Source organism: Puntigrus tetrazona, chromosome 15, assembly GCF_018831695.1.
Source record: "Puntigrus tetrazona isolate hp1 chromosome 15, ASM1883169v1, whole genome shotgun sequence".
Lineage (NCBI taxonomy): Eukaryota > Metazoa > Chordata > Actinopteri > Cypriniformes > Cyprinidae > Puntigrus > Puntigrus tetrazona.
The window spans coordinates 16,411,053-16,437,561 of NC_056713.1; the positions used below are offsets into that span (position 1 = coordinate 16,411,053).

At 38.8% G+C, this 26,509-nt stretch overlaps 2 protein-coding genes across 5 annotated transcripts; one reads left to right on the plus strand and one right to left on the minus strand.

Moving 5' to 3' along the window:
• Positions 1 to 1,583: 1,583 nt before the first annotated feature.
• On the minus strand, positions 1,584 to 15,362 carry LOC122359003 (class A basic helix-loop-helix protein 9). 4 transcript variants are annotated; one of them, XM_043259061.1, is made up of 5 exons: positions 12,818 to 15,362; positions 7,951 to 8,083; positions 3,928 to 4,046; positions 3,782 to 3,850; positions 1,584 to 3,598 (listed from the first exon to the last, which is right to left on the minus strand). In XM_043259061.1, the coding sequence occupies exon 5, from the start codon at positions 2,675 to 2,677 to the stop codon at positions 1,871 to 1,873; it is 807 nt and encodes a 268-aa protein (XP_043114996.1). In that variant the 5' UTR covers positions 2,678 to 3,598; positions 3,782 to 3,850; positions 3,928 to 4,046; positions 7,951 to 8,083; positions 12,818 to 15,362; the 3' UTR covers positions 1,584 to 1,870. The 4 variants fall into 4 exon arrangements, 3 of the variants coding, with proteins under 3 accessions (XP_043114996.1, XP_043114995.1, XP_043114997.1); XM_043259060.1 differs by lacking the exon at positions 3,928 to 4,046 and having other exon boundaries at positions 3,782 to 3,890; XR_006252671.1 differs by lacking the exons at positions 1,584 to 3,598; positions 3,782 to 3,850; positions 3,928 to 4,046 and adding exons at positions 4,055 to 5,648; positions 5,753 to 5,843 and having other exon boundaries at positions 12,818 to 15,337.
• nufip2 (nuclear FMR1 interacting protein 2) lies at positions 12,245 to 22,833 on the plus strand. The gene is made up of 4 exons (XM_043259059.1): positions 12,245 to 12,559; positions 15,369 to 17,063; positions 18,943 to 18,975; positions 19,175 to 22,833. Exons 1-4 carry the CDS (start codon positions 12,415 to 12,417, stop codon positions 19,225 to 19,227), a joined length of 1,926 nt encoding a protein of 641 aa, XP_043114994.1. The 5' UTR covers positions 12,245 to 12,414; the 3' UTR covers positions 19,228 to 22,833.
• The last annotated feature ends 3,676 nt before the right edge of the window (positions 22,834 to 26,509 follow it).

The window sequence follows — 26,509 nt, forward strand, 5'->3', positions numbered from 1 at the left end:
AGAGCGAGAGACATGTCATCACGCTGTGTAAAGGGGGTGGAGAGGAACAGAATCTAACAAAGATCCCCTGACTGGACGTGATCAAGAGACAAAGCTGAGTCATATCTGCCTTGAGGGAGCGCTGAGCTCCTTCCTGTTCCTCGTTCCCCCATCTTACTGGAATCACCTCCTTCTAGAAGTCCTGAGGGGGGGACCATCGCTGCCCCCTTCTGCAGGAATACAATATGTTATATTATTATTGATCACACTTTATATTAGGCGGCCTTAATGTACTTGCATCAAAAAATAAAGTAAAATGTAATTGTATTTAAAAATTACATATACATACATACACACAAGTACAATGTAAAAACTTGAACGTACACCAAATTATTAATATAAATGTAAGTTCCTAGTAGTTAGGGCCACCTAATATGAAGTGGGACCTTATTTTTAAAACACTTGCTAATTTGCAAAACTTAAAAACCTTAAGAAGGATTTTCCGACTTTTAATGAGAAAAAACATTTTGGTATAGAATTCTTCAACTGCATGAATTTTCAAATTTAAAATTTTTAGTCATGCACAACAAATCATGCTAGAGTGATTACAGAATAAGTCAATTTGACAACAGAATCTGATTGTGACTTCACGAATCAGTAATAATACTTTGTACATTAAGCTACACCATTTATTTGCATCTGTATTGTTACACAGATACAAGACTTGCTGTCATTTTTTTGTGTTTCCCTGTCAGTAAACATTTATTGACTGTGGCCACTTTAACAGCAAATTCTGAAAATTACGACAATTCATACTGACATGCAGCACAGCTTTGCAAGAATTATAACTCATAAACAATAACAGAAATCAAGCTTAATGCCACAATATGCAATGCGAAGTTACTAGAAAGTAGACTAGCAGACTAGAAAGCAGAAGTTATACATTTGTGTTCAACACATTCCATATGAGGATTTTGGCTTTTCTTTTGACTTCTCCCTCCCTCAAAAGTGTCATCGCATTTTCTGCATTGCTAGCACTCTTTACTCTTACAACAAGCAATGAAAATCTGCTATTCAAAACAATAAATAGTCAAACAGCACTGAATTATAGGCCTGGGTTCATAGACAGGGCTTAAGTAATTTTTTATAAACTTGCCTTAGATAAAAGCATTACTGGTGTGTATCTTAAGACAAAACAAAAGCGCTGATATGTTTTAAGATATGATTTGTCAGTTTCTTTCATTTGAAACAGCTCAGATTTTCATTTTAGTCTAGAACGAGGCTTATAGCCTTGTCTATGGGAAATAAAATATATAGGACAAAGCTGCAACTGCAAGACGTAAAGTCACATAGCAAGAATTAAAGTCATATTAGTAGATTGTAAAATTTTGAGACTTAAAGTGTATTGGGAAAAATAAAATGGCAAATCTAAATTTAAATTTCAGTTAACATCATTCACTATGAGGCAGGAACATATATCCATATTAACATGAATTAGGGTCAGGTAACGTAATATATATATGTATATATATAAAACGCGAATCTCTTTCATTGTTCAAATGGTTTAATCAAAAGTATGGCTTTAATGTTATATCTTAAGTAAATAAACTGCATTGCATTTAAAATATATTTATAATTTCAGTGGTTTGAGTCAGGTTTATGATAAGCTGCTTTATTTGGGGTTTTGTGCATATGAAAAAATGCTATGAATCATTAAGTACTAACAAAATCTAGAATGTACGATAAACAAACATTTACAGAAGATTTTTTTTCAAAGGCATTTGCTGTAATATACAGTATATATTCTTTAACCTGAGAAACTGATACAAACATAATCTTCATATTATTACATTTACAAATTGCTAAAGCTTTGTGTCTAGCACAAGAAAACTCAGTGCATACTCAGGGATTGCTGGTATCCGTGATATTGAAGGTAGCCCAGCTGCCAAGCCAAAGACGAGTTAGCAGAGTCTGCATAAGTGTCCATATGATTCTGATGGCAGGTGACCCTTGTCCCATGTTGATATCCAGGTCCTCCATTGTAGTAATCACTGCTTTGGTCCTCCCAGTGTTGACTGAAGCGTTCATGGCTGTTGTTTGCACAGTGGCTGTAGTGAGGAGATGGTACAGGGTTTGATATGTCCTGGTACAAAGTCCCTGGAGGTATCTCTGGAGAAACTGTGAGAGGCTCTGGCTGATGGGGCATGTAATTCTCCATCGGTTCCTGGAAATTTCCCGTCTTTCTGGGCAGAGAATTGTTGTCTTCCGGCTGCCGATAACACTCCGTATGGGTACACGGAGATGAGTGCGCTTCAGCGTCTGAATGTGTCCGCAGATATAAAGACAGTGTTGAAATGCGATGGATGGCACGGCGGAGAGTAGCGATCTTTGAGAGACGTTTTCCACTGAGGTCATGTTTGAGGACAGTGCGCAAGGCGTTGAAGGCCTGGTTGTAGTCCAGGATACGCTTCCTCTCTCGGATATTGGCGGCGACTCTCCGTGCTTTGGACCGCTTGGGCCGGGTCCGCCTCTTAGCCGCTTTGATGCCCTCAGTGTCATTCGGGGTGGGTGACACTGAAAGCTCTGAACGAATCTTTGCAGGGCTTTCACCGTCACAGTCGTCATCCTCACCCAAGGGACAATCTTCCAACTCATCCTCTGAAACTTCCGATTCTGTACTGGTGCTGCCCAGACTCATCGTTGTTGATTTTTGTCCTCTGCGAAATGCAAATCTTAGCTTTGGTTTGAGAGATGAGAGTCCTTGTGGCCTGTGTGAACTACAAACAGTTAGCTTTGCAAAACAAGCGCATGTTGGATTCCTCTCCTCACCTTCTAGATCAAATCTGGCAGTCTCGGAGAGGACGAGACAGGTTTTTAAAGGCAATCTGTGGATGCGTCACGTGAGCCAGCTGCCTATAAGCAAAGGTGTATTCTGTGTTTACAAGTGCCCTCCAGGCAAGCGTAGACATCAGTCAACGAGCTTTGACACACCTCCTCAACACACAGGATCTGATCTTTCCAATTTAACCGTGCTGAAAATGAGGAATGGCATTTGCAAAGCTGACAGTTGCACGTAACTCCAAGGTGTGTACGTTTGGTTTTGACAGTTATGTACTGATATTGCAGATGCTTGCTCCTCATAAATATTATGGAATCATTCCCAATATTATGAATGAACCCAATGTTATGGGTTCATTCATAATTGTATTCAGAAAAAACACTATAGAGGGACACACTTTTAAAAATAAAGGTTCTTTATTGCTATCCATGGTTCCATGAAGAACATTTAACAAAAAAGTGGTGTTTTTTTACAACAACAACTTTTGACTAAAATATTCTTGTTTGGCTTTGTTGTCCAATCCTGCTCCTTGGAGGACCAATGTTCTGCAGATGTTAGCTCCAACAAACTTGACTGGAAGTTTTAGAGAGTCAGACGTAAGAACCCTTGTCCCAAGCATAAAGAACCATTTCAGCATAAAAGGGTTTTCTATAACCATATGAACTGTGATGACAAAGAAATAAATAGTGTATAATTCGTAAAGATGAACATTGGCCACTCATAATGCATTCCTGGTTTCCTACACTTTGATCCAGATGGATTGTCTAAGCTGTGTCCTGGCTGTTGAGAGAAAAATGGGAACATTCATGACAAATTACAGCTTTATCAGATAAGCCTCTTTTACCAATTTGCCTTTACACCTTTTCTCTGCCAGAGGGATGGAAAAACACTTATCATATGTCACATAAACTCCATATCTCCGCATGGTCACAATTAGCTGTTGTGTATTAAGCGATTACTAACCTTCCTGGGCTGCAGCGAGGGACAGTGTAATTTGGTTGTCTGCAAAGTCATAAATCTAATGTGCGCTTCCTACGGGGCAAGAACAGACAGTAGCCACCTCACTTCAAAGCTGGGGAAAAGGAACACAGATATTTTACAATTATTACCTGTGATGGCTGTGAGTTAAGGGCTTCGGTTGCCTTTTTATTCTCACTCGCAAACAGCTTGTGTATCCTCTACTTGAACTCAGATGCGTTTCAGATGTAATCCACAAATGTGTTTTGTACTGAAAGTGCACAATAGTGAAACTTTAACTAGCTGACCTCTTTCTATAATTCAGTATTTGGTGTGAATAAGAAATGGAAGCTTATAACCACCATGTTGGAATGTGGTCTCAAACCTCACATTATTTCCTGCAGGAGAAAAACTTCAGGTCACTACTTTTAAACTTGTCTCTGTATTGTTAGAGTGAAGATACACTAACATTTTGCTTCAGGACAAGGAGATTAAGTCAGACCGAACACAATATTTAAAAAAAATAAATAAATAAAAACATTATGACTGACGAAACACAGGATATGTTTTTTTGTTTTTTGTTTGTTTGTATGAATACAACTCCTGTAGTAATACATGAAGTAATAAAATCTACCATGGCATAAACGTACCTTAGTGCACTTTTTAGGCCAACACAAAATATGTACCAATAAGTACACATCACTAGAGACTCAGAAACCTTTTATTTTTATTTTATTTTCACACAAGTTTCGATTAATAAAGCGTAATTTTTACACAATTACTTGAAGAATATCATGTTATAACTTCAAAGCAATATCAATATGATGGCATATCTGAAAATGTTTGTTTTTGAACATTAGCATCACACATATCCAGCTTCATATCTATGGGTTTTCATAGACGATAGGTTTATTCAGTAACAGAGTACAGAGATGTACTTGAGAGACGAGGAGCTTGATTCCCGTGTAACTATATTTGGACAAAACTGTTCAGATCTGTATAAAAGGAAGTTGAAATTACACAGCTGCATCAACAAATGTTTTTTATATCAGTTTTGCATTTGGGGTTGATTTTGGGCATATTTCCAATTGGATAGAGCATTAAAATTTCAGCATTTCAAATTTCTCTTTGAAACTGTGATGAAATGTGCAGTAAGGCACGTAAAAACTGTGTAAATAATGAAAGAATTTTCATTTTTGACTGAAAGATCCCTTTTGACTGAATAGCATGAAGTCACAATCAACTGAGGAAGCCACAATAGACAGACCTGCTGTCAGGTCAAAATGGCAAAAGTGTTCCATCTTCTCTTGGGCTGTACCTATTTTACAATTTTTAAGCCTCCAGTCATACCAGTGGCTCAAGAGTGCTAACAGCTAAGATTATATCAGCAGTGGGTGGCGGTGCAATAACCTTTAAACAAGAAAAGAGCCGACATTTCAAACATTGCTTCCTTCCTGTCCAACTTTTACTGCCCAGTAATGACTTCGACAATGTAGGTATAGGCGTCCGGTGATATTTTGCACTCGGTGCAATAGACTTGCTCATGACTACCAAAACTACAACGACTAAGCTATCTTTTAACCCAGCCTTTAACATAACACAATTTTTACTGTGAAAATGTATCTTATGTGCAGTTTTATTTCTGATGGGGGACAATAAGCATATACATATTTACAACTTCTTTCCTAGTAGCTGAGAATGGTTAGTCAAGCCATTTAGCTGATGTATGTTTTGACCGATAGACGTGTTGATTTGATGTCCCTCATGGGCGTGGGGTGTTTTCCAGATCTCCAGTGAAAGGCAAATCGGTTTTTGTTAGCGGAAAATATAGTTGCTTAAGTGGGAATTACAACATCCTCTTCCTTTTCTTGTTCTGCAATTATAATCCAAAATGCAGGTTTGTTTAAACACAGGGCTCTGGATTGTGTCATACTGTGTTTACTCTATAATTTGAAATTAGTTGTAAAATGCCACAACCTTTGCATGCTAATTACAGGCTCCTTTGGAACTTTACACTCAAACGGGAATAAAATCAATCAGACTTTGGATGTCGGACATCTTTGTTGACCTGATAAACATAATAAACATAATGATCCCAAATGAAAAGTAAGTAAAGACGAAAACATACGTGTTGCAGCCAGACAGAGGAGAGCGTGGGAATGTCAGTGTAATTGTTTTTGGCGCTTTTTCTCAATGGCCATGAGAGGAAAAATTAGGGGTCATAAGCACAGAAAGGAGAGACTGATGTACTTGGTAATTGAGGGGTTTGTTTGCAAGGTTTGGGAACTGAAACACTTAAAATAACAGGATTTTTTGTCTTTTGCAGGTATCAAAAACAGTGCAACAAAAACACCATTTAGCTATATCTAAAACGCTTATTACCAAAAAAATATATATAATTTCTTCAGTGTCACCCAATTTTTCACCAAATATATAACTTGTCACCCAAAGAGTGGTTTATAATAGTAACAGCTTTGAACTATTGATGGCCGTGTCAGAGGTTAAAGAGCACCCTGGAGCTGGACACTTAACCTGAACTGCCCTTCAAACCAATAAGAATTGATTCCCAGCTCATCTGATCCATTATTAGTATTATTAGTATTATTATTAGTAACAAACAGGATGCAGAATTGAATTGCATAACTAGAAAAGCTAAGTTGTAATAAAATAGATAAACTAAGTGAATTGAAAGTTTATTTCTGGATTTTTCACAGCCCTGCGTTGAAGCAGTATTCGCACTAGTTCACAAAATAAATATGCGTTTCATTTTCTCTACCTCCTTGCGTTTATATTAAGTCGTTTCATTTCATGAGTGTGATTCTCTGCACGACACATCCAGCAATGTGTGATTAATTTGTAATGGAAACATTTGCACACTTGAATCACCTACTGCCCCGGTCTAAGTGATGTAGTCCAACACATAAACAGTGATGATTTACAAGAAGAGTTGGCAGATTAATTGTCTTTTACGGAGAACTTCAAGCATGCTCTTAAAACCCACCCCAGCCTAGTCCTTTTTTTGACAAATGGGAAGACACTAGCAATTATCAGTCGCCATGTATAAATCAAGGTCCTTTTAGATAGCCGTGCGCTTGCTGGGAGAACCAGAGATAGCCCAGCCATAACTGTGAATTGTCTAAAGATTTGTAAATCTTGAGTCTGAGGTTAGATAATGAGAAGCTGCTTTCTGGCAGTTATTAGAAGACAGTGACACAATTATTTAGATACGTGCTTTTAAAGGGGTGGTGAGGCTTGAGAAGTATGCAGGGAAATTAGAGGTCCACATGGAAAACATGAATTCGTTACAGCATTCTTAGGAACATTTTTTGGTCTATGTTACTGTAGGCTACCAGCCACTAATGCTTTAATGAAAGTGCTTGCATTTGTGCTATTCTGTTCTTAAATTAGTTTAAGCACTGTTAATATTGCAAATATGTCACAACTAGACAAAAACATTTTGTTAACTGAAATTAAACCATCCTAAAATGACTCCAAAACAAACTGTAACTAAATTAAAATGGCTAATTATTTTTAGTGTTCATTGCTGATAGACTATATACTGGAAAACGAGAAATCGTCGAACAAATAGTCAATATCGTGATATGCATCATATTAATAGTAGTAGTGAATGAACAAGTTATTTTGACTTACAATCAACAATTTAATGGCATAAAAAAGTGCATTTTTAGTGCCCTAAAATAAAAGTTCCTTAGGATAACTATAAATAAGTTAAATAAAACACTCAATCAAAGCTAAATCTAAACATTTAAAAATTTTCTAAACTGAATTTGCAAAATTCTTACTATTTTTACTCCGCTCTCAACTAATTGCTTCGGCAGGACCAAGGCTGAAAAAATGCATTTGCAACATGTCAGGCATGCTCATATACATTCTCGAGGCTTTAACGGTACAAGAAACATAAATTAACATCACAGTCCTTCCTTCGGCTGAGTGCATTCGTTTCAATACAACAAAAGGCTTAGCAAGGCTTCCAGCCATTCTTAGTCTGTTTTGATTAGCTATACTGTTCATTTACAGTAGGGGGTTCCCAAACGATATGCTATGATCGCTGCAGGCGCATATAACGGTGTAATGGAAATGTCTGGGACCTCCTTGGCCCTTGTAAAAGAGTACAACAGCACATTGTTGACACATGCCTCCTGATCTTCACTCACCCTTGTTAGCTGGCACGGCTGCCTGAGGTTTGATGAGGTTATGTTAAAGAAGGGTGTTCTGTCTTGTCAGGAGAGGATGGGTTGATCTTTCTCTTCGTCCCCTGACTCACAGCACTGGATGTTTCTGTTCCATCTACAGATGTAAAAGAAGAACATGGCCCAGAAATGAATCACTCCCAGACACCCAGAGTTAGAAAAGAGCTAAACAATTCTTCTTTGAAGACAGATGCTTGTGGATATTTTATCTTTATGTAATGTACAAGCACTACAAATTAGATTACAAATACCTTTATGGTATGCGGCATATCACCAAGTACAAGATATTCCTGGATCAATATTTCAATCAATCAATCGGATTTGAGGGATAATGTTTTAGGCTTATGTTCAGGGTTAGGTGCTTCTACATCCATGTTAATCAGCTATCGAATTTAAGGGACACATTTTGGGTAGGGTTAGGTTTTGGGGAAGGGATTGGGATAAGTCTATATTTTTGGACAGTGATGCTGATCCAGGATAATTTCTTACTTGGCAAAATCACAGCGACCCTACATGAAGACATGTAGGAAATTTCAAAAGAAGAACACAGCTTTCAGTCAAAAATCAGCAATATTCGTAATAGTTTAGCCATACACAAACTAAAAAAACGTTAAATATTCAAACAAAGTTTGCTGGTGCGTTTAAAAGAAAATGCATTTTAGTATTTCTGCATTAAATCTGAAGAAAGAATATTATTGTATTATATTATTTTAATCAGCCGTTTAGATTCTATGGTGGCTGAGAGAGCTCAGCGTGCTGCAACTTCAGAAAACACATGCAAATAAAAAAAGCACCAGCAAATCAAGAAAACATCATGAGTTTGACAGCAGGTGCTGAGAATGCTCATGACGCAAACAAATAAAGAACTGGATTTGCTGTGCGTTTCTTTGTCTGGTTGTGTTATGAGTATATACAGTGCATTTCTTTATCTGCTTGTGCTATGAGCATTTGTAGCACTAAATGAGTTTTTTTTTTTTTTTGCAGGTGTTTTTTCTATTTAAATGTATCCAAACTTTTGTTTAAAAGAACAAACAAACTCAGCTACGTATTAAATCGCCTGAAGGCAAGTACATTTTTGGCATATATAAATTTTTGAAAGAATTATTCATTTAATCCATTACTTGCAGTTTGCCTGTAATAATTTTTGTAATTCACTAGCATTTTCTAAATGAAAGTTCAAAATACACCCCACACTGATTGAAACAAGAAGAAAATAACTGCAGAGAAGAAAAGACGTTGCTTGCGTTTGTGTATGTGGGTAATGCTCGCAAGCCTTATTATTTAACATTCACTGCTGTAACACATAATCTGATCTAACACATGGAAATGCATGTGCACGAAGACAATACTACCTGGATTAATATGAAAGTTGCCTCGCTAATCACTGCTGTATTTGTGATGGGCTTGTCTCCATGGTGACAGCCAGCGGGTGCAAGAGTCAAACTGACTTTTTTTTACAGCCTGCATCTTATTTTTTTCCATGTCTGACATCAAGTAAACAACCCTAATGATTTCCCTTTCAGGTTCACCAAAACGAGCACACACTTCACAACACCACCACCACCGCAGGCGTTACATTTAAACAAGTTTGAATTGATCCATACTGTAGCAAATTGTATTTGTTTTTGAAACGGTACTGTATCGGAACATTCCAGAACAGTGAAATATGAGCCGTTAATAACACTAACTGATGTTCAGATGAAAGCGTGTTGACAAGACGCAGGGGATATGAAATCACTCCTGGCCTTTCGGTGATAAGATGGCATGCTCAAGGCTAGTCGCCCCAATACCTGTATAGCAGCATTACAGAGACGGAGGACTAGCATTACTCCAGCGGCTCTCTGCAATTAAAAGAACCAGCCTTTCACTCAAGGATTGCTAAATTGCTAGATTACTAGAGCCGAGTTACGTGATTTATGCTCTGGCTGGAGTCTGTGTTTGACAGAACTTAAGATGCGATGACATGGCCTGTAGGTAATACTTGTTATGTCCTAGGAATGCAAGTTGTAACCTTTCTTCATAGTTCAGACTGCCCTGAAGATATACGCATTAAGACTATTGCGCCTAAAACATTACATGTCTAAGCATATTCAAATTTCTTTAGATTTTCCATTTAAGCATCAGTTCAGGCCGAGAATGATAGTTTTACTGCACATATTTGTTTTCTCTGAAATAAAACACACAACCTATTATTTTCAGCTTTGGTAGTCCAAGAGACTCACAGAAAAACACATTCTGACATGCTCGACCATAAAAGGTGTTTTGAATACAATATTAAAGCTGCGTTTAAAGTCAAAATCGGTTTCTGACAAACACTGTAATCAAGCATCAACTGTTTGTGCTATAATTGGAGTTGTTTTGCACAAAGGTCCACCAATGCCAATTACGCAAGCAGTAAGGGGAAGGCTTAAGATAATTCTTAACACATAAAAAAGAAGCGAAAATACAGTTATTTACAGAGATTTCGAAAGGGCTGCCTGAACGAAACTGATTTGTAACTGCTATTTTGGATTCGCCTAAATGCGGAACTTAGCCTTTGCTTTCAACGAGTCTTAACACTCAGGACAGTTCAAGAGTTCACACAGGAGTTCACGGAGGTTGCTGTCCATGCTGAGAAATCTGACCACTTCAGAAGGATTCGGGCACGCTAAAAATAGTTTACACTTTCCCCAGCTTTATTCAAAGGAATTGAATGTCCGACTATGTACGCCGCTGGACAAAAAAAAATACATTTAAAAAATCAAATGTTTTTATGATTCTACATCAAATACACTATAACAAATTAATTAAAAATGTGATCTAACAATGCATGTAATATGATTCTATATTTAGTATGACTATTTTAAAGATGCCAGATGTCATAACAGTGTTTGTCTGCCCCCCTCTGGTTAATTTCAGAGAATGCATGGAATTTAAAGCATCTAAAAATAGTAAATAGTTGAGGGAAAACATATTCTAATTTTGCAAATCATTACATTATGGGACTATTTGAATTTAAAGGATTACTGTAATGAAACACTACTGTTCAAATGTTTTTAAAAGAAGTCTTCTATGCTTACTAGGGCTGCATTTAACAGTTATAAAGTGCAATAAAAACTGTTTTTTGTGATAATTATTTTTTTATTTAGGCCTACTAGATGAATAGAAAGCATTTATTAAATAACAGGATTTATTTATTTAGTAAATATTTAAAAGCTTTACTGAGTTTTGGTAATGCATCACTGAAAAGTATACAAGATAAAATAAAAGGTAATGAATGTTAGAGAACACAGCATTTGTTTCGGTCAACATTTTCCACCCATTTTCACCTAAATTCAAGAACTGTCAGAAAGGACTATAAACTATACTATTAATTACAACATCATTCCAATTAACTGCCCACAAATCCTCAGAGAACAAACAGAACCTGCCCCAGATCTACAATCTACCCCCACTCTGCTAGTTAAACGAGTGTTGGTCCAAAGTGCATCATTCTAGGATAACCATTGCTATCTGTGGTTTATTCTATCACCTTCTGTAAGCTTAAATAGGCAGGCAATTGCTTTCGATAAGCACGCTGAGGTCAGAGGAAGAAACGTGCAGCGTCAATCAAACTACACTGCCAATTTTTGCCTCCAGCCAAATGTACCAAAACTATACCACTCACATCTAGGCTACATATAGTGGTGGTGTTTCACTTGTGCATTACACAGATTCAAATACATGTTTTAAGTGAACAAATGTGACCCTGGACCACAAAACCAGTCGTAAGTCGCAGCGATAGCCAACGATACCTTGCACGGGTCAAAATTGTTGTAAAACATCATTACGATAGGATATTAAGTATCATGAAAGATCATGTTCCATTAAGATATTTTGTATGTTTCCTATATTAAATATCAAAAGTAATGTTTTGATGAGCAATATGCATTGCTAGGGATTTCATTTGAACAAAAGTAAAGGCTTAACAGGTCATCCACAAAAAGGAAAAACAAATATCTGTATTTTCTGAGAAACACGTACGACGCTTAAACAGCTCTTCATTCTGTGGCCTTAGTAAATCTGTAATAAACTAGTAAAGTACAGTTAGTTAAGAGATCGCGAACAGCCTACTCGTTCACAAAAGGTCAATACGTCGCCACCTACTGGCAAAAAGGCGCACCAAGTAGTGACCAATTTTTTTATTATTATTCACTAAATAACAACATTTTCAACGGAGTGCCACGGACAGCACTGACACAGCACCAGGGTGATTGCACGAGTTTGCGTGACAGCTTCCTGTGGCCTTGACTGGGAAGCTTCCACGCCTTGCATCGCGACGCACTAAACACCGCCCGCCTCTCTCTGGCACCCCCAAACGCAGGCGGTGATTGGGCAGCGCAAATGTCTCAACTCCCCTCGTCCACCGAGCACCGGTTGAGCACATTTTGTCACTTGCGCTAGCGTTAAATGGAGGAACGTCCCTGCGAAGGGGCAACCGGAGTATATATCAGTCATGGAGCAGAGAACGGCCCTGATCGATCGAACATATCGGTAAACAATGATCAGAACCACAGTCAGTTCCAGAACGAGAAAACGCAGACGAAGAAAACAGGTTGGTAACTAGCAACGCTCGTTGTTGTTTTTTCTCCATCTGACAAGCTTCAAATACACGTCGTAGTTTGTTTGTTTACAGTAATACGGCGTTAGTTAAGTGAAATGAGGAGCGTGTTTTCCTGACTGTACTGTTTGAAATAGTTGTATCCAGCGTTAGCCGCAAAGCTAGCTAGCGTAAAGGGACATTGACCTTGTGCACCGGTCTCTCAGCACGCATTACACACTTCCCTGACTTATAATTCATTTGCAAACATACCTCTCAGTTTGGGTCGTTTTTAAAATGAACGCGGCCGTCGGAGATCCAGAATAGCCTGTTAGCTCTGCCCCGTTGCTGCCACAGCAACATGAACCGGCTCCTGTGGAATGTTCCTGCTCGTAGCTTAAGCTTGTTCTGTTATTTCCTGTCCGCCATGATGGACGGCCGAATCTCACAAACTTCACCACTGCCTATTTCTCGCACGTACCCGAATGCTGTGGTAATTCCGTTCGGGCGACGCGGTCAGCCTCGCTGGCTTTCGCTGTCAGAGTCGCTATTAGTGTGGTTTCGGGGCGCACGTTTTGCCAGTTTAGCTCGAATCGCGGCCTATTGCTCTTTGACAGTCATGTGAGTGGGCCTGGCAGTGACTGGGCTCGCGCTTACCGCCTATTCGAACTCGGCACCAAGTGGCCTGAATAGAACGTGTCGGAAAATTCTATCGGTGCACGAATGCAAACGTTCTGAAACCGCGAATGGAAGCGACCGGAAAATCCTATACACAAACTGTCAAAATGCACGCGATGACGTGTAGAATTACACAATCTTTTGATCAAAGAGTGATATTTTTATTTTTATTTTGAAGTGCATTTTCTTGACCTCGTTTAACCTGCGTTATACTTGTGTGCAACGAAGCTCGTGGCGACGAAGGCTGCCAACTCTTGTAGAACTCGCGCGTGTTCGATTTTAATCAAAAAGTGACAAAACAGCGTTATTGTGTGCGTTCTTTCCAGCGACCGCGAGCTTTTGTGTTGAACTGCACCCCAGGCGCGGGGTTAACTGTTGATATCAAGCTATTTGGGACAGTTCTGTTGGCTATCGTGACATGTAAACGGTTTCGCAGGAGTACACCGCTGATAAAACCGCTAACAATCACTAAACCCGTTCGCATTCGGTCCATTAAAACGCCCAGCGCTTACAAAAATGTATCTTTGCAGTTGTCACTTTATAAAAGCGCTGCGATGCAGCAACAATCGCATCTTTCTGCGGCTAGTCATTCAGGCTGCCCACTTAGCATGCTAGGCTAGCTGATGACTTGGCCGGTTTGTTGACCGAATACGCACAAACTTGTTAAAAAAAAAAAAAGCATTTTGTAAATGATGCCGTGCAGTATAAACGTATCTGACTGCCATGTCGCGATTAACCCACTTCTACGAGTGTGACTTTACCACACAAATGAAAATAGCCACAGAAGATGGCATGGCTTGAGACACAAACAATCCACACAGATGTAAGCTCAGTTAAACGCTTTAAATGGGGTTCTGTGCTCAATTGCGCGTTTTTTAAAAATAATTTTGGGATTTTAAGACGTGTCCACCAATGCTGGGGAACTACCCAAATATAACCGAGTACTCCATTTTGACACGTCATACCTCCGGTTAAAAATAGGGCGATGTCAGACTTGAGCCGGCCGATGAAAGCACACTTGCATGGGGTGCTCTCTTCATGCCTCATATTTTCAGCCTCAAAGGACGGGTGTCGTTAAGACCCGTTTTAGTGATCAGTACACTTTTTTTACCGCATTAATTGCACCCTTGACTTGGGCGTTACATTTCTCTGCTACCTTTGTTCGTTCAGTTTGTTTACATACACTGTACAAAGACAGATTTTCTCTTCTGTGAATTAATTTGAATCTGTGTACCAGGTTGCCAGAATGAAATTGTTGCTAATGCCAGTCTTAAGTTCCTATGAGGACATTCCATCAGCTGCCATAAATAGTTTCCATATAAATCATGAAGTCAACCTGACGGTCTTATACGCACTTGTCTGGCAAGGAACATTTTATGTCTTTATTTTTATTAAGGATATACAGATATAATGATCCTGTTGCAGAGGATGCCTCTAGATAGAGACCGCTGTACTGTTACATATTTAAAGACAACATATGTTGATTGCCTAAGTTGTATGTTATACAACAATAAATAAATGAAATACCCAAAAATCAATGATGGCTTCCTCACATTCCTTTATATCAGAGTATTGTTGATAAAGGTTGCGCTGATAAATTTTTTTAAGAACCAAATCAGCATGTTACAAAGATTTAATAGTGATTTAAAATATATGAAAATAATTATTACATTGCCATAATTTATTTTGCTATAATACACACACACATATATAAAGCAGATTTGTAACAATACATACAAAACAGATAATTTGTTTTTCTGCAGTCCCAGTATGAAATCTGATGATCTCTGATTACAGATTTGATTTGGTAAGCTTGCTCTGTTCAGATTTAGATTTGTTATAGCTATTAAATCACAGATATTCCAACATTTGAGTCATTTTTACACTGGTTTAAATTGGAAGTGCACTGATTTGAGTTGGAGTCAGCTTGTCATCTGCCTGACCCTGGCTTCATTCCACAGAACATACCTAGTCTAAATATTCCTTGATCTTGTGCAAACATTGACTAGACTTGACCCGTTCCCTTACTGGAACTTGAGATCTGATCTGGATGTTTGCCAAAAGTTGTTGGTTCAGAGGATCAATTGATGCAGATTTGCGGTTTTCATTCCATCTATTTATTGCTTTTTTTTCCTCCTCTCTGCAGAAAATGGCAAAATAAATGGAACTCTGAAGGAGGGAGAGGTGACTCCCGCTTCCTTTAACCCAGACAGCTCCCTGCACCCCACGAACAGCAATGGCGACAGACACCTGCTAGACATCAACTTGAAACAGAAGCCCACTCGACGGGCCTTCACCGCTGACTCAACAGGGGACAGAAAAGGTAGAAACACTAGCAGAAACAGCATGGACTTCAAAAATGACAAGCCCTCAGAGTTGAACACACTTGAGGGCAAAAAAGAGGCTCTGGCTACTCTGAACGGTGTGGTGTCACTCAACTCTGTACTGCTTACCAACGGTTACCCTAGCAAACCTGGAGCGGATAATGACGGCAGTGGCTCCGAGAGTGGATACACTACTCCCAAGAAGCGCCGGGCTCAGAGGAATGGCAAAGCCGGGGAAAATGTGACTGCTTCTGCCCAGGGAAAAGCCATGCAGCAGGGCAGCAAACAAGACCACGGGCCTGTGGCGCCGGACTCAGCCTATGGCTCTCAGGTGGAGAGTGGTAGAACCGGTTCAAAAGCCGAGCTGCACCTAAAAGCCAAGGAACCACCTGCCTCCGCCACCCCACCTCCTCTGCCGGTGGCTGAACTTCAGCGTAAGAACTCGGACAGCAAAGCGGCTGGCAAGCGGTTCGAGGATCGCTCCAGCAAGGTCAAGGTGGCTACCTCCACCAAAGAGGACTCATGGACTTTGTTCAAGCCTCCGCCTGTCTTTCCTGTGGACAATAGTAGCGCTAAGATTGTGCCTAAGATCAGTTATGCAAGCAAAGTGAAGGAGAACCTCAATAAGACTGCCCAAGCTGGCGGGGAGGCTCTCACTCATGCTCCCCAGGTGCCTGGGAGACCGCCACAGGTCCCCATGTCTGCGGTGAAAACCATCACCTCGGCTAGCTTTACCAACGGTCCCCTTCCGGGGGAAGGGAATGGCTGTCCCCTGCCCGGCCCCCATTTCAGCGCAGGCCCTCTGCTGGTGACCCCGGCTGTTGCAGCTGAGAATGTAGCATCTCCCCCTGGTAGCGGCACTTCGGCCGTCGGAAGTTCTGCGATCTCTGTGGCTGAGCCCAGGAAGCCCAGTCTGTTCGTTTACCCTGTCACCTCCTCCAATATGCAACTCTCGCTCCCTAGTGGCCGCCAAGCCGATCCCCCTGCTGCTCCGACAAATCAGAAGTCTCTGGGGGACATTTTTCAGAATCAGTGGGGCTTGTCCTTTATCAACGAGCCTAGCGCCGGACCAGAAGGCGTGGCGTGCCGCTCGAACGGAAAGGACGTGCCGGTGGAGGTGAGCTTTCAGGGAGGCTGTCCTGCTACAGTGGCCACTCAGACTTCCAGTACCTCTCAGAGACCGGATCAACCACCCTTCCCCAAGGCTCATGAGCCAGAGAAACGGACTAACGCTCAGAATCTGAGTCGAGGTGCGAGCGGCGGTGCCACGGCGGCTAGCGGGGCCGTACCCGAGACCTCTGTCGTCAACCAGGATGCCCAGAGAGATGAGACGGGGGTTCATGGTGCAATAGTGTTTTGTTCTTCCTCTAAGGACATTTGTGCCGAGCTGCCTCCCACCTCCCCAGCTGCACCTAAGGTGGCTTTGGCCAAGGACCAGGGCCATACTAAGGGCTTTGACAGGAGGTCTAGTTGGGGGTCGTTTGATCTAAAAGCTGCTGTAATTTATCACACTAAAGGTAACTCGCCATTTTATTTTTTTTCTAATTACTTTTAATATGTACCACAAGGATATACTGTCTTGCGTACATTAGAGATGGATTAATGCTAGTGTCTTCAATCAATTAAAAAATTCAATCTTGTTAATCGCAGTTATGGACTGCGAGAAATCATGATAAATCGCAAATTTAAAATAGTAGCATTTATCTGAAAATGTGTTGAATTAAAGACATGCATGACAAAAGAAATCAGAACCATAACTCTTCCAGGTATGAGACATTATTCTTATTACTCTTTTATCATCATTCATATTTTTATTCAGCCATTATCAGCTTTTATAAAGGCAACAAAAAATGCAAACATTTACCCCACATTAATAAAAACAATTAATACAACAAAACATTTTCTTGTGACCTTACGTGAAGTATTATGACAAAATAGATTGTGAAGAACTACACCTGTTCTGTAGCTGCATTAGATTATAAAATTAATTATAAGATTAATAGTACACTTTTACTCAAAACTCACTTTAAACCGCCATCGAGTGTTTGTAATAAATTCCTTTTGCAATCACATGTGGAATTTGGTGCGTTGTTAAAATATTATTTATAGACTTTTTGAGCAAATTAGCATATGTACACCATTGTTATGAAGTTTTCCAAATCACAAGAAAATCACATCCAAACCATCTCCTATCGTAATCATGTATTTATAATCTTTTATAGTTTTATGTTTATTTGTGCTGTGTGAAAGCCTTAACATGTAGTTGTGACTGAAACTCCACGTTCTTACGTTGCCAGGTATACATTTTGAGTGAAAAAACGCAACGCAAGCCCAGTTCTGTCATTTTTCCCGCAACTGCATGTTCAAAACAGCCAAACTGGGGGGAAAACGGTGCCCCTGGCAACACTGGTTCACTGTAACCTTATCACAAAGATAACCTTTCGCACTGTGATAACTGCAAGACGCTAAGGGTCAAACCTTATCAAATGATTAATTTGTGTTAATTTAAATATATAAATTAAGCCTTAATTAATACAACACCGTCTAATTCCTAATCATTACATCAAAAATGTATTAATTCATAATATTATTATACTGTTACTGATAATAATTACTTGTTTTCATTTAGGGTTAGGGTTATGCCTTTATAATTATATGAAATTGTTTGTCAAAAATTGATTTTCATGTGTTTTTGGTTGTCTAATTGCAAAAAAGAAATGTAATTCATTTCCTCTATTTTGTAAATGCCACAACACATCAATAGAACCAAGTTTTTTTCTTTTTTTAACAATCTCTTTCTCTCAAATCTACATCATAAAAGGGCTGTCGCTGCTTCTGTTTCATTGTAACTTTAAATGGGAGCTGTTTAAAAACTGAGTAATTATTAAAAACAAAAAGACAATACAAATAATTTTATTTTGGGGGCACATGACTTTTGATTACTGATTGGCATTTTAAAAACCTAATATAATCAAATTACAAGTATTTAATTTTTGGAATCTGATTACGTGATGCAGATTACATGTAACCAGTAACCAATTGCTGATTGGTGCCATTATGGTCGACCTAATTTAAAAATGTAAATGTCTGTACAAAAATTTGGGCTTTGTGTGCTGCAGATAAGACTGCATCCTGAGTTGTTACCTAGCCTTCTAAAATTAAAATGTCACGATTGTTACTTGCACGCAAATGTTTTGTGTGCCTGAATATATATAAATGTTATTTCAGTGTTGTTATATAAAGCAACAAGACAGCAGTATTTTCAAGCTTTTCTGTTAGTGTGAGTTCAAACAGCTCAGTCCTTTTAGATCTTTCAAGTAAAAAATAAAAGGACAGATTGAATCGTAGCTGTACTTGGGTATTTTTACACTAAACTTTCATCTCTCTTTTTTGCAGAAATGGAATATATTTTGAATTTGCAAAAACAAGGTAAGGTAACATTTACCTCTTGCGTTTGTTGACGTGTTTATAGACAACTCTTGCCTCAGCGTGTGATTAAACCCTAAATGATTCAGCATTTAGATATTGCCCCATCTTGCTCGCATCCCTCAACCCTTCCCATATCATTTTTGTTTCTTTTAAGAGTTCCCATCTCTCACCTACATTCATCTTTCTCACTTTCTCGCAGATCCAAATCGAATAGTCCTCTACAGCGAGTCATGGGATGGACCTGCTCAGTGAAGCTGCGTCTGGACACTATATCTCAGATGAACTCTGCTGCAAAAAGATGTGCTTGAGGAACGTGGCTGCTGCCTCTGAACATCCCGAATCAGAACTAATCCAATGGTTTAGAAAGGACCTTGTTACCCGTCAGCAGTCAAGGCTGAGCGCAGAGGAACAGAGCGCGCTTGGGGAAAACGGGTTAGCTGGTTTTAGGATATTAGAATGGAAGAACGGGAGCTGTGGAACTCAACTCTAATGCGGATATGTTGCTGAAGACAATATCAATGACTTTGGGGACATACAACTCACACGTCAAACACTCATGATAACCGCTGTCATGACATTTGGTTGGGCGGGAAGCTTCTCCTTTAAGTACTCGCAGACCTAAAGAGAGCATCCAGGAGGAAAGCATGTCACCGCGTGTGCCCTCTTGAATTCAAATAATCATGTAGTGGTCACATTGAATTCATTTGGGCACAGAACCCGAAGAGAGTCGCTCTACGGTGAATTAACATACTGTGGCCAGAGGAACTACATGGCTTTTTTTTTTTTTTTTTTTTTTTTGTTTTGTTTAGTTTTTTTTGTGGAGATTCAGGGGAATCGAACTCCACTTATGTGTGGGGGGCGGTTAGTTTCAAGCCTTTGGGATTAAATAATTGTCTTAATTTAATTTCTGGACAAGATTGGGTCAGTGCTGTTAGTGACGCGTCTCCACTTTGTTTTTTTTCTTCTTCTTCTTTCTTTTTTTTTTTTTTTTTTCATTGAAATACTTAAAAACTCCCAGGGCAGGTACACTCGGATTGGGAAACCACACGCCCTGTAGTGTGCATGTTGCAGTATGCTGCTCTGTGCGTCCTCTTTTGGAAGAGTTCAAAGTGCTATCGTTCAATAGTCTTATTGTCGTCTCTTCACGCTTCTGTCACCTGACAGCCGTTTGAGTCTCTTGCTCGTTGTGTGAGTGTGTAAACTGAGGGCAGAGATCACGCTATACTCTTTTTATCTCGAGTGTTTTTATGTTTTTAATTTTTAAGTAGCCGTTAGAACCCAGAACTAATCAATAAGACGTGCCACACCACAGAGTTGCTTTAGCTTCGATGCTATAGGTACATTATGGAGGCTTTAGTTAGCGTTGGTTAAGTTCTGCAGAGCTGCTCTTTGAAATAGGGTTTTGGTTTTTTTTGCCTGGAAAGGCAGTAGCGACTACTTTTGCTTTAGGACTACACCACATTTTAGAGGGAACCTAGAGAGCAGTCGCCGTGGCGAACGATCTGGACTTTTTATTTCACTCAAGAACTAGAAGCCCCTAGTGTTTTTTTTTGTTTGTTTTAATTATTATTATTATTATTATTGAGCACCACAATCACACTTTTATTCTTTTTATTTCTTGTCTGTTTTAATTTGTACCCGAGTTTCCATGCTTATCGGTTAAACGCTTGCTAAAGCACATATGAGCCTCATCAGTAGAACCGCCGTTGACAGGAATTCTGCCGTTGTGTAAATGTTTCTCTTTTTAATGTCGGAAAACGCATTCTAAACTTACAGTCTGTCCTCTGTTTTATCATTTCACAGATTAATTGATTTATACATAAGAATCAGTAGCACTTTATGTATTATGTTCTTGAATTGTATTTCCTTAAACATTGACATATCAGTACATATTTGAAATTCTAGTAATTAATCATAGGCTACTAACTTTAACCTCTACCTAAGGACTGTCTGTCCGCAATCTCAAAAGAAAATAAATATAAACAAAAGAAAATAATAAAAAAAAAAAAAGCGAAAAAGGAAAGAAAATAAAAAAGACACTCAGGTAGAATTAGGGCAGTGTTCTTCTATCTAACAAAAAAAAAATGCACCAACAGTGTTATTGCCAAATATGAAAAGAACGTCCCATGTTTGTACCAGCTGTTTTTTAAATTGTAACCTTTTGAGGGATTTAATTTTTGACTGAAAGCCAATGCTTGCATCTTTACACGTATCATTTGGCATTGATGTTTTCTGTACGTGACCATGAAACACTGCCAGGTGAAAAGATTTAAGTACACATGGAAGACGTTAACCACACTACGTATCTTTGTCGTTACTTTGCAAGAGGTTTTTTTATTTTTTTTTTTTTTTTTAATGTTTTAAATGCAGCATGTAATGGTTTCCAATGTGGTCTGTCTTCAGAAAACGTGGGATGTTTCATGATTGTTCTTAATCTGTTCTCGAGGTATCCGGCGTCTGTTCGATGTCTTGGTTCAAAAGATATTGCAGCTGTCGATGAAACGGATGTACGGTTGTTAAATTCTGCTTCATCTTTTCTAATTCCGTTTGGATTCCACTTAAAAGCTTTGTGCAATGTAGAGAAATCCATCGATTGATAATTAGCTCGTTCCTTGGCTTTTTAGGTGCACATCTCATCGTTGCTTCACTTGAGTTTTATTGTAGTTATCTAAATTCTGTCTTTAAACGACTCACATAGAGCTTTTTTTTTTTTTTTTTTTTTTTGATATCCAAGGGATTTGCTTAAGGAGTTACTGATGTAGGCATAATTTATAACCATCTGTTATTACATTAACTTAATTATGAAATACCTCTGTGAACATGCATTGTCCCGGTATCCCTATTCCCCCTTAAAGGGGTCTTTCACATCAAAATTAATATCCTGTCATCATTCACTCAACCTCACGTCATTCCAAACCTGTGAGACTTACTGGCCCTATACCAACGTATAGTGAATGTCTTGTCTGTTCCGGACCCCAACTGACTTTGAAAAGCGGTTTAATCCGGTTGGGAATAACGCGAGGGTGAGTAAATAACGGCAGGATTCGGATTTTGGGTGAGCTGTCTCCTTTACTCAGTTACGTGTTTATAAACGCTGTCAGCAGAATGAACTGAACCTGGCCTTTGTTTCAAAAAAACTCAACTCCAGGGGTCAAATGCACATATAGAGGTTCTATGCACAGAATGCAAACAGAACAGAGTTTATATTTTGGGGGGGGTTGCACATTAGCTTAATTTCCTCAATTTAAATAAGCACTTACTACCCCACAAATGATATAATTGCAATATAAATTATTTACATAAATCCTAAATAGCTCCCCTTAGTGTTTAAAGCAATGAGAGCACGTACGGATGGGAGAGAGGTACAGAGAGACTTAAATGGTGTGTTTGATTGCGAGGTCTGTACCGAGAGAAATGCATCTTTGTTGGCATATTCAAACTTCACGTGTTTTCTTGATGTATGAATGATACTTTGTCCTGTCCTGACAACTCAACTGGTTTTTCGCGTGTGGATGCATATGTGTGTGTTCGTGTGCAAGCATGTGTATTTGTCTTCATTCATACGCTCAATTATATGCAAAGTTAATATTGCGAACTTTTCAAGTTCAGGGTGCCTGTGTTAAGCGATATATTAAACGGAATCACATCAGAACATGAAAAACTCTTGCTTTTCCCCTGTCCCTACACCCCTATTATCCCCCAAACGATCTTCAGTTGTGCCATGTTTTGACTGTTAAAAGTTTGAATTAATATTTCATTTTATGTCGCTCCCACTGAATATCCTACGGTGGATATGAAGCGGGGGTTACATTATGTCTCAAGAATCTTTGTCACTGCTAATAAACTTGTTGAAAAAGATCTTGTTCTCTTTAAGTCTTCTGAATGTGTAATGTTAAATGTGCCTTTCATTCGAAGCGAAGGAATATACTGGGTTCGATACAGGCCTAATGTCGATGGCTCAAATTTTATTTTAGAAATGGGACAGTTAAATTGAGTTACTTGAAATGGAGGTGAATGGGAAAACTCTAAACGTTAATGCAATTTTTAATTGTAATAAATGCACTGGTGGCACTTTATAAGTTGTCATTTGTTACTATTAGTTAATGCATTAACTAGCGTAAACGAATTATGAAGAATACTTGTATTACAGTGTTCATCTTTAACATTAGTTCATAAAAAAAAATAATTAGTTAACAGTAAATCAACTAATCATAAAAACAACTTGTCATTTAATTAATGTATTAACATTAAATGCTGTAGAAGTATTTTTCATTCATGTTGTTAGATAATGTTAACTAACGGACGTTATTGTAAAGTGTTACCAAAGCACTTACCGTTTCTAACCTTTGGATAAAATTCGATTAGCTAAACTATCTTTATAACTCTAAAACAACAGTTCAGATAACGCTTGATATATTAGGAATGTCAGCTTTTAAGTGCTCCAGAAACCGGCTCCGTTCACTTCCGTTGTAACCTTGTTTTTAGTTTATAAAGACACGCTTAATCGTTACACCGCAATTGGGGCTTTGTTTGTTCTTAACTTGTATGAAACTATAAGTCATAAGCATACCATACCTGACCCGCCCCTTGGATTTTTCTCTTTCGGTCTTCCTCATTAAAACCCTGCCTTACTGTTATTATAGCGTTATAAACGGCACGGACGGAACTTGTGTTTTCCCGGGGAAAGTCCCAGCACCCCTCTGGCGTCTCTGAACTGGTAAGTAAAGGTGAGTCAAAGGAAGATCATGTCGAAGGGTGAGGTGTTTATAGGCACATCGGGATGAGTGCGGTGGCTTAGCTTGTTCTAAACATTACTGGTTATTTCTTACTTGCCTACACATTTAGTTATTATCTGGTGCGCTCTAAACGTAGAAACCTGACCGTTTGAGCTACTGCTTCTTAAGGAACGGTCTTAACTCGGTAGGTATTTAGAAGAGTAACACTAGATGTCGCTGTTGTCCATCATAAAGTGAAAAGTAAGCACATAAGCCACCATCAAGAGTGAGAAGTGTACTACAAGATGATTAATGGAAGACAAATAGGCTTACGTACAGAAATCCCCCTAAGCGTGTGCAAAAACATTCAGCCATATATTCAAGTGGAAATAATTGAGTCACGCTATAATTTATCTTTAAAAATATATAATGAACTTCGTTAACAAGAAAGTGATCTCATTGTTCTTCTATATATATATATATATTTTTTTTTTTTAACCACTGTAATGATTCTAAATATTCGCAAAATTATGCTATCTAAAAAAGATGAAGATGCTAATTGTTTTGCTTCAAATCGCACTTGAAGGTCGGTATAAGTAATTTTTGTATTATAACAAATTAATACACAGAATGCGGGCAGTGTTGCGTTGTAGAATTAGCATTAAGGAATAAAACATGCGATTTTGTACTGTTATGTTTATAAAAACTCGTTAGAAATTAAAATATCTGCATATAAATGTTGTCTGCGTTAGATTTAAGCGGTGTTTTTGCTCACTGTGCGTATGCACGGGCATCTGTTATACAGAACAAAGATGCCTGTGGAGAGAAAAGACCAGGATGATCTTGATTCACATGCCTATAGGGAAAATCCACTGTGAAATACATTAATGATAAATGTACGAAGCCCCCGGGGGTCCTGACGTGTCCCAGCATCTCCTGTGAAGATCTGCAGATGATAAAAGTAGCCCATAACGCTTCAGTCCTTAGTTTCTAATAATACCATTAAGCATCACACAAACCTACTTGCATCAAAACAACGCTCCATATTTGGACTGTGATTGACACATCTAATAAAAACGAAGCGTGCTTCCTCCAAAGTGATAGAATTGTCGCAAACGGCAGTGATTTCAGTCTCTTCCCCCCGTCCCCCCCGTCAGAAATATGCCCAAGACGGGAGAGTAAAAATAGACAGCAGAAAGAATCCTTGTGCTTTAAATAGAGCTGACTCTCAGAGTATGAGGTCAGTGTCACTGAATGTCTTTGTAGGCTCTATTCTATGCTTCTGTGACTAAAGCCAAGCAGATACTGCTCCCTTTCTCTCTGCCACAGGCTGATCAACAATGCTTCAGTCTCTCACCAGTGCAACACTTGCAGCCTTAGTCACTATGTACACAGTACCACTGTGATGTGTGGCGAGCACACAGCGTTTCGCTCTGAAAGAAGGCCTGGAGGCTTCTGTGACTGTAGCTGCATGAACGGCGACATTTTTTCATTATACAACCTGATTTTGCAATTAAAACTTGTACCTAGAGTATTGGATTCATTAAATCCAATCATGAATAATTTACATGCACATAATTTAAAAAATCAATTACATACTTCCGTGACATTCCTCATGTGGTCTTTTCTTCGTTTTCGAGCCATGTACGAATTATGTTCTTTTGTTCCGCTCTGTAATCTTTACTACATGTTATGTTTGAATGGCTTACATGTACAAGTGACGGCCAAAAGAACATGTACCCACCATAAAACATGAAACTGGGTCCCTGTCTGACCTCAACAGTATGGGATCAAATCCCTGCAGCTATGCTCCAACTTCTAGTGGAAATCCTTCCCATGGGGGTGTAAGCTTTTATTGCAACAAATGGATGAGCAGTTTATTATTAATGCCAATGGCTTTGAAATTAAGTGTTCAACAAGCTCATTTGGGAGTGATATTTGGGTGTATACTTATTTTTTATAGTGTTGTGTATAGTCGGACTAATTATAGGCAATGTTATAGGCACATTGCAATTTATTAACATGTTCACATATTTTAAGGTCCGATTCTGGCCATTAACAAACCATTAACTATGACTCGTGCCTCAACATACTCCTAATTTGCTGCTTATTATTAGTTTGTTAGGTATAGGTATATTAGATAGGATTAGGGATGTCAAAATATGTGCTTTATAAGTACTAATAAGTCAATATGTTAATAATATGTGCTAATAAGCAACTTGTTAATAGTGGGACTTGGTCTATATTTAAGTGTTATACCTCTTCTTCTGAATATCTTAAAGGAACACTCCGCTTTTTTTGTAAATAGACTCATTCTACAACTCCCCCATAGTTAATAAGTTGAGTTTTACTGTTTTGGAATCTATTCAGTCGATCTCTGGGACTGATGATGGCACTTAGCATATATCAAAGCTTAGCATAGATCATTGAACCCAATTAGACCAGTAGCATCGCGTTCAAAAATGGCCATCGGCTTAGAAAATTGCAACAGTCTAGTTTGAAAAATATTGAAACTCTTTGGTCATTGTTGAATGCGACGCTACCGGTCTAATCAGATTCAGTGATTTATGCTAAGCTATGCTAAAAGTGCTTTCGCCAGAGCCGGAGATCGACTGAATGGATTCAAAAATGATAAAACTCAACTGTGTGTCGAGTGAGCCTATTTTCAAAAAAGTGGAGTGCTCCTTTAATAATTGAGGTTATCATCTGAACTATGATTCAGTGTGAGGACATTGCTGGTACACATCAGAGAACTGGAAAGTGAGAACCTGATCTGCTTCCTATTGAAATATGATTGGTTTGAATATAAATAAACTAAA

What these genes read in the sequence shown, in the direction of transcription:
- LOC122359003 (XM_043259062.1), bottom strand. Translation starts at nt 2,677, where the DNA reads ATGAGTCTGGGCAGCACCAGTACAGAATCGGAAGTTTCAGAGGATGAG.
- nufip2 (XM_043259059.1), top strand. Translation starts at nt 12,415, where the DNA reads ATGGAGGAACGTCCCTGCGAAGGGGCAACCGGAGTATATATCAGTCAT. An exon ending in AACGCAGACGAAGAAAACAG is followed by an intron (nt 12,560 to 15,368) that starts GTTGGTAACTAG and finishes TCCTCTCTGCAG; the next exon opens with AAAATGGCAAAATAAATGGA. An exon ending in TTTGAATTTGCAAAAACAAG is followed by an intron (nt 18,976 to 19,174) that starts GTAAGGTAACAT and finishes ACTTTCTCGCAG; the next exon opens with ATCCAAATCGAATAGTCCTC.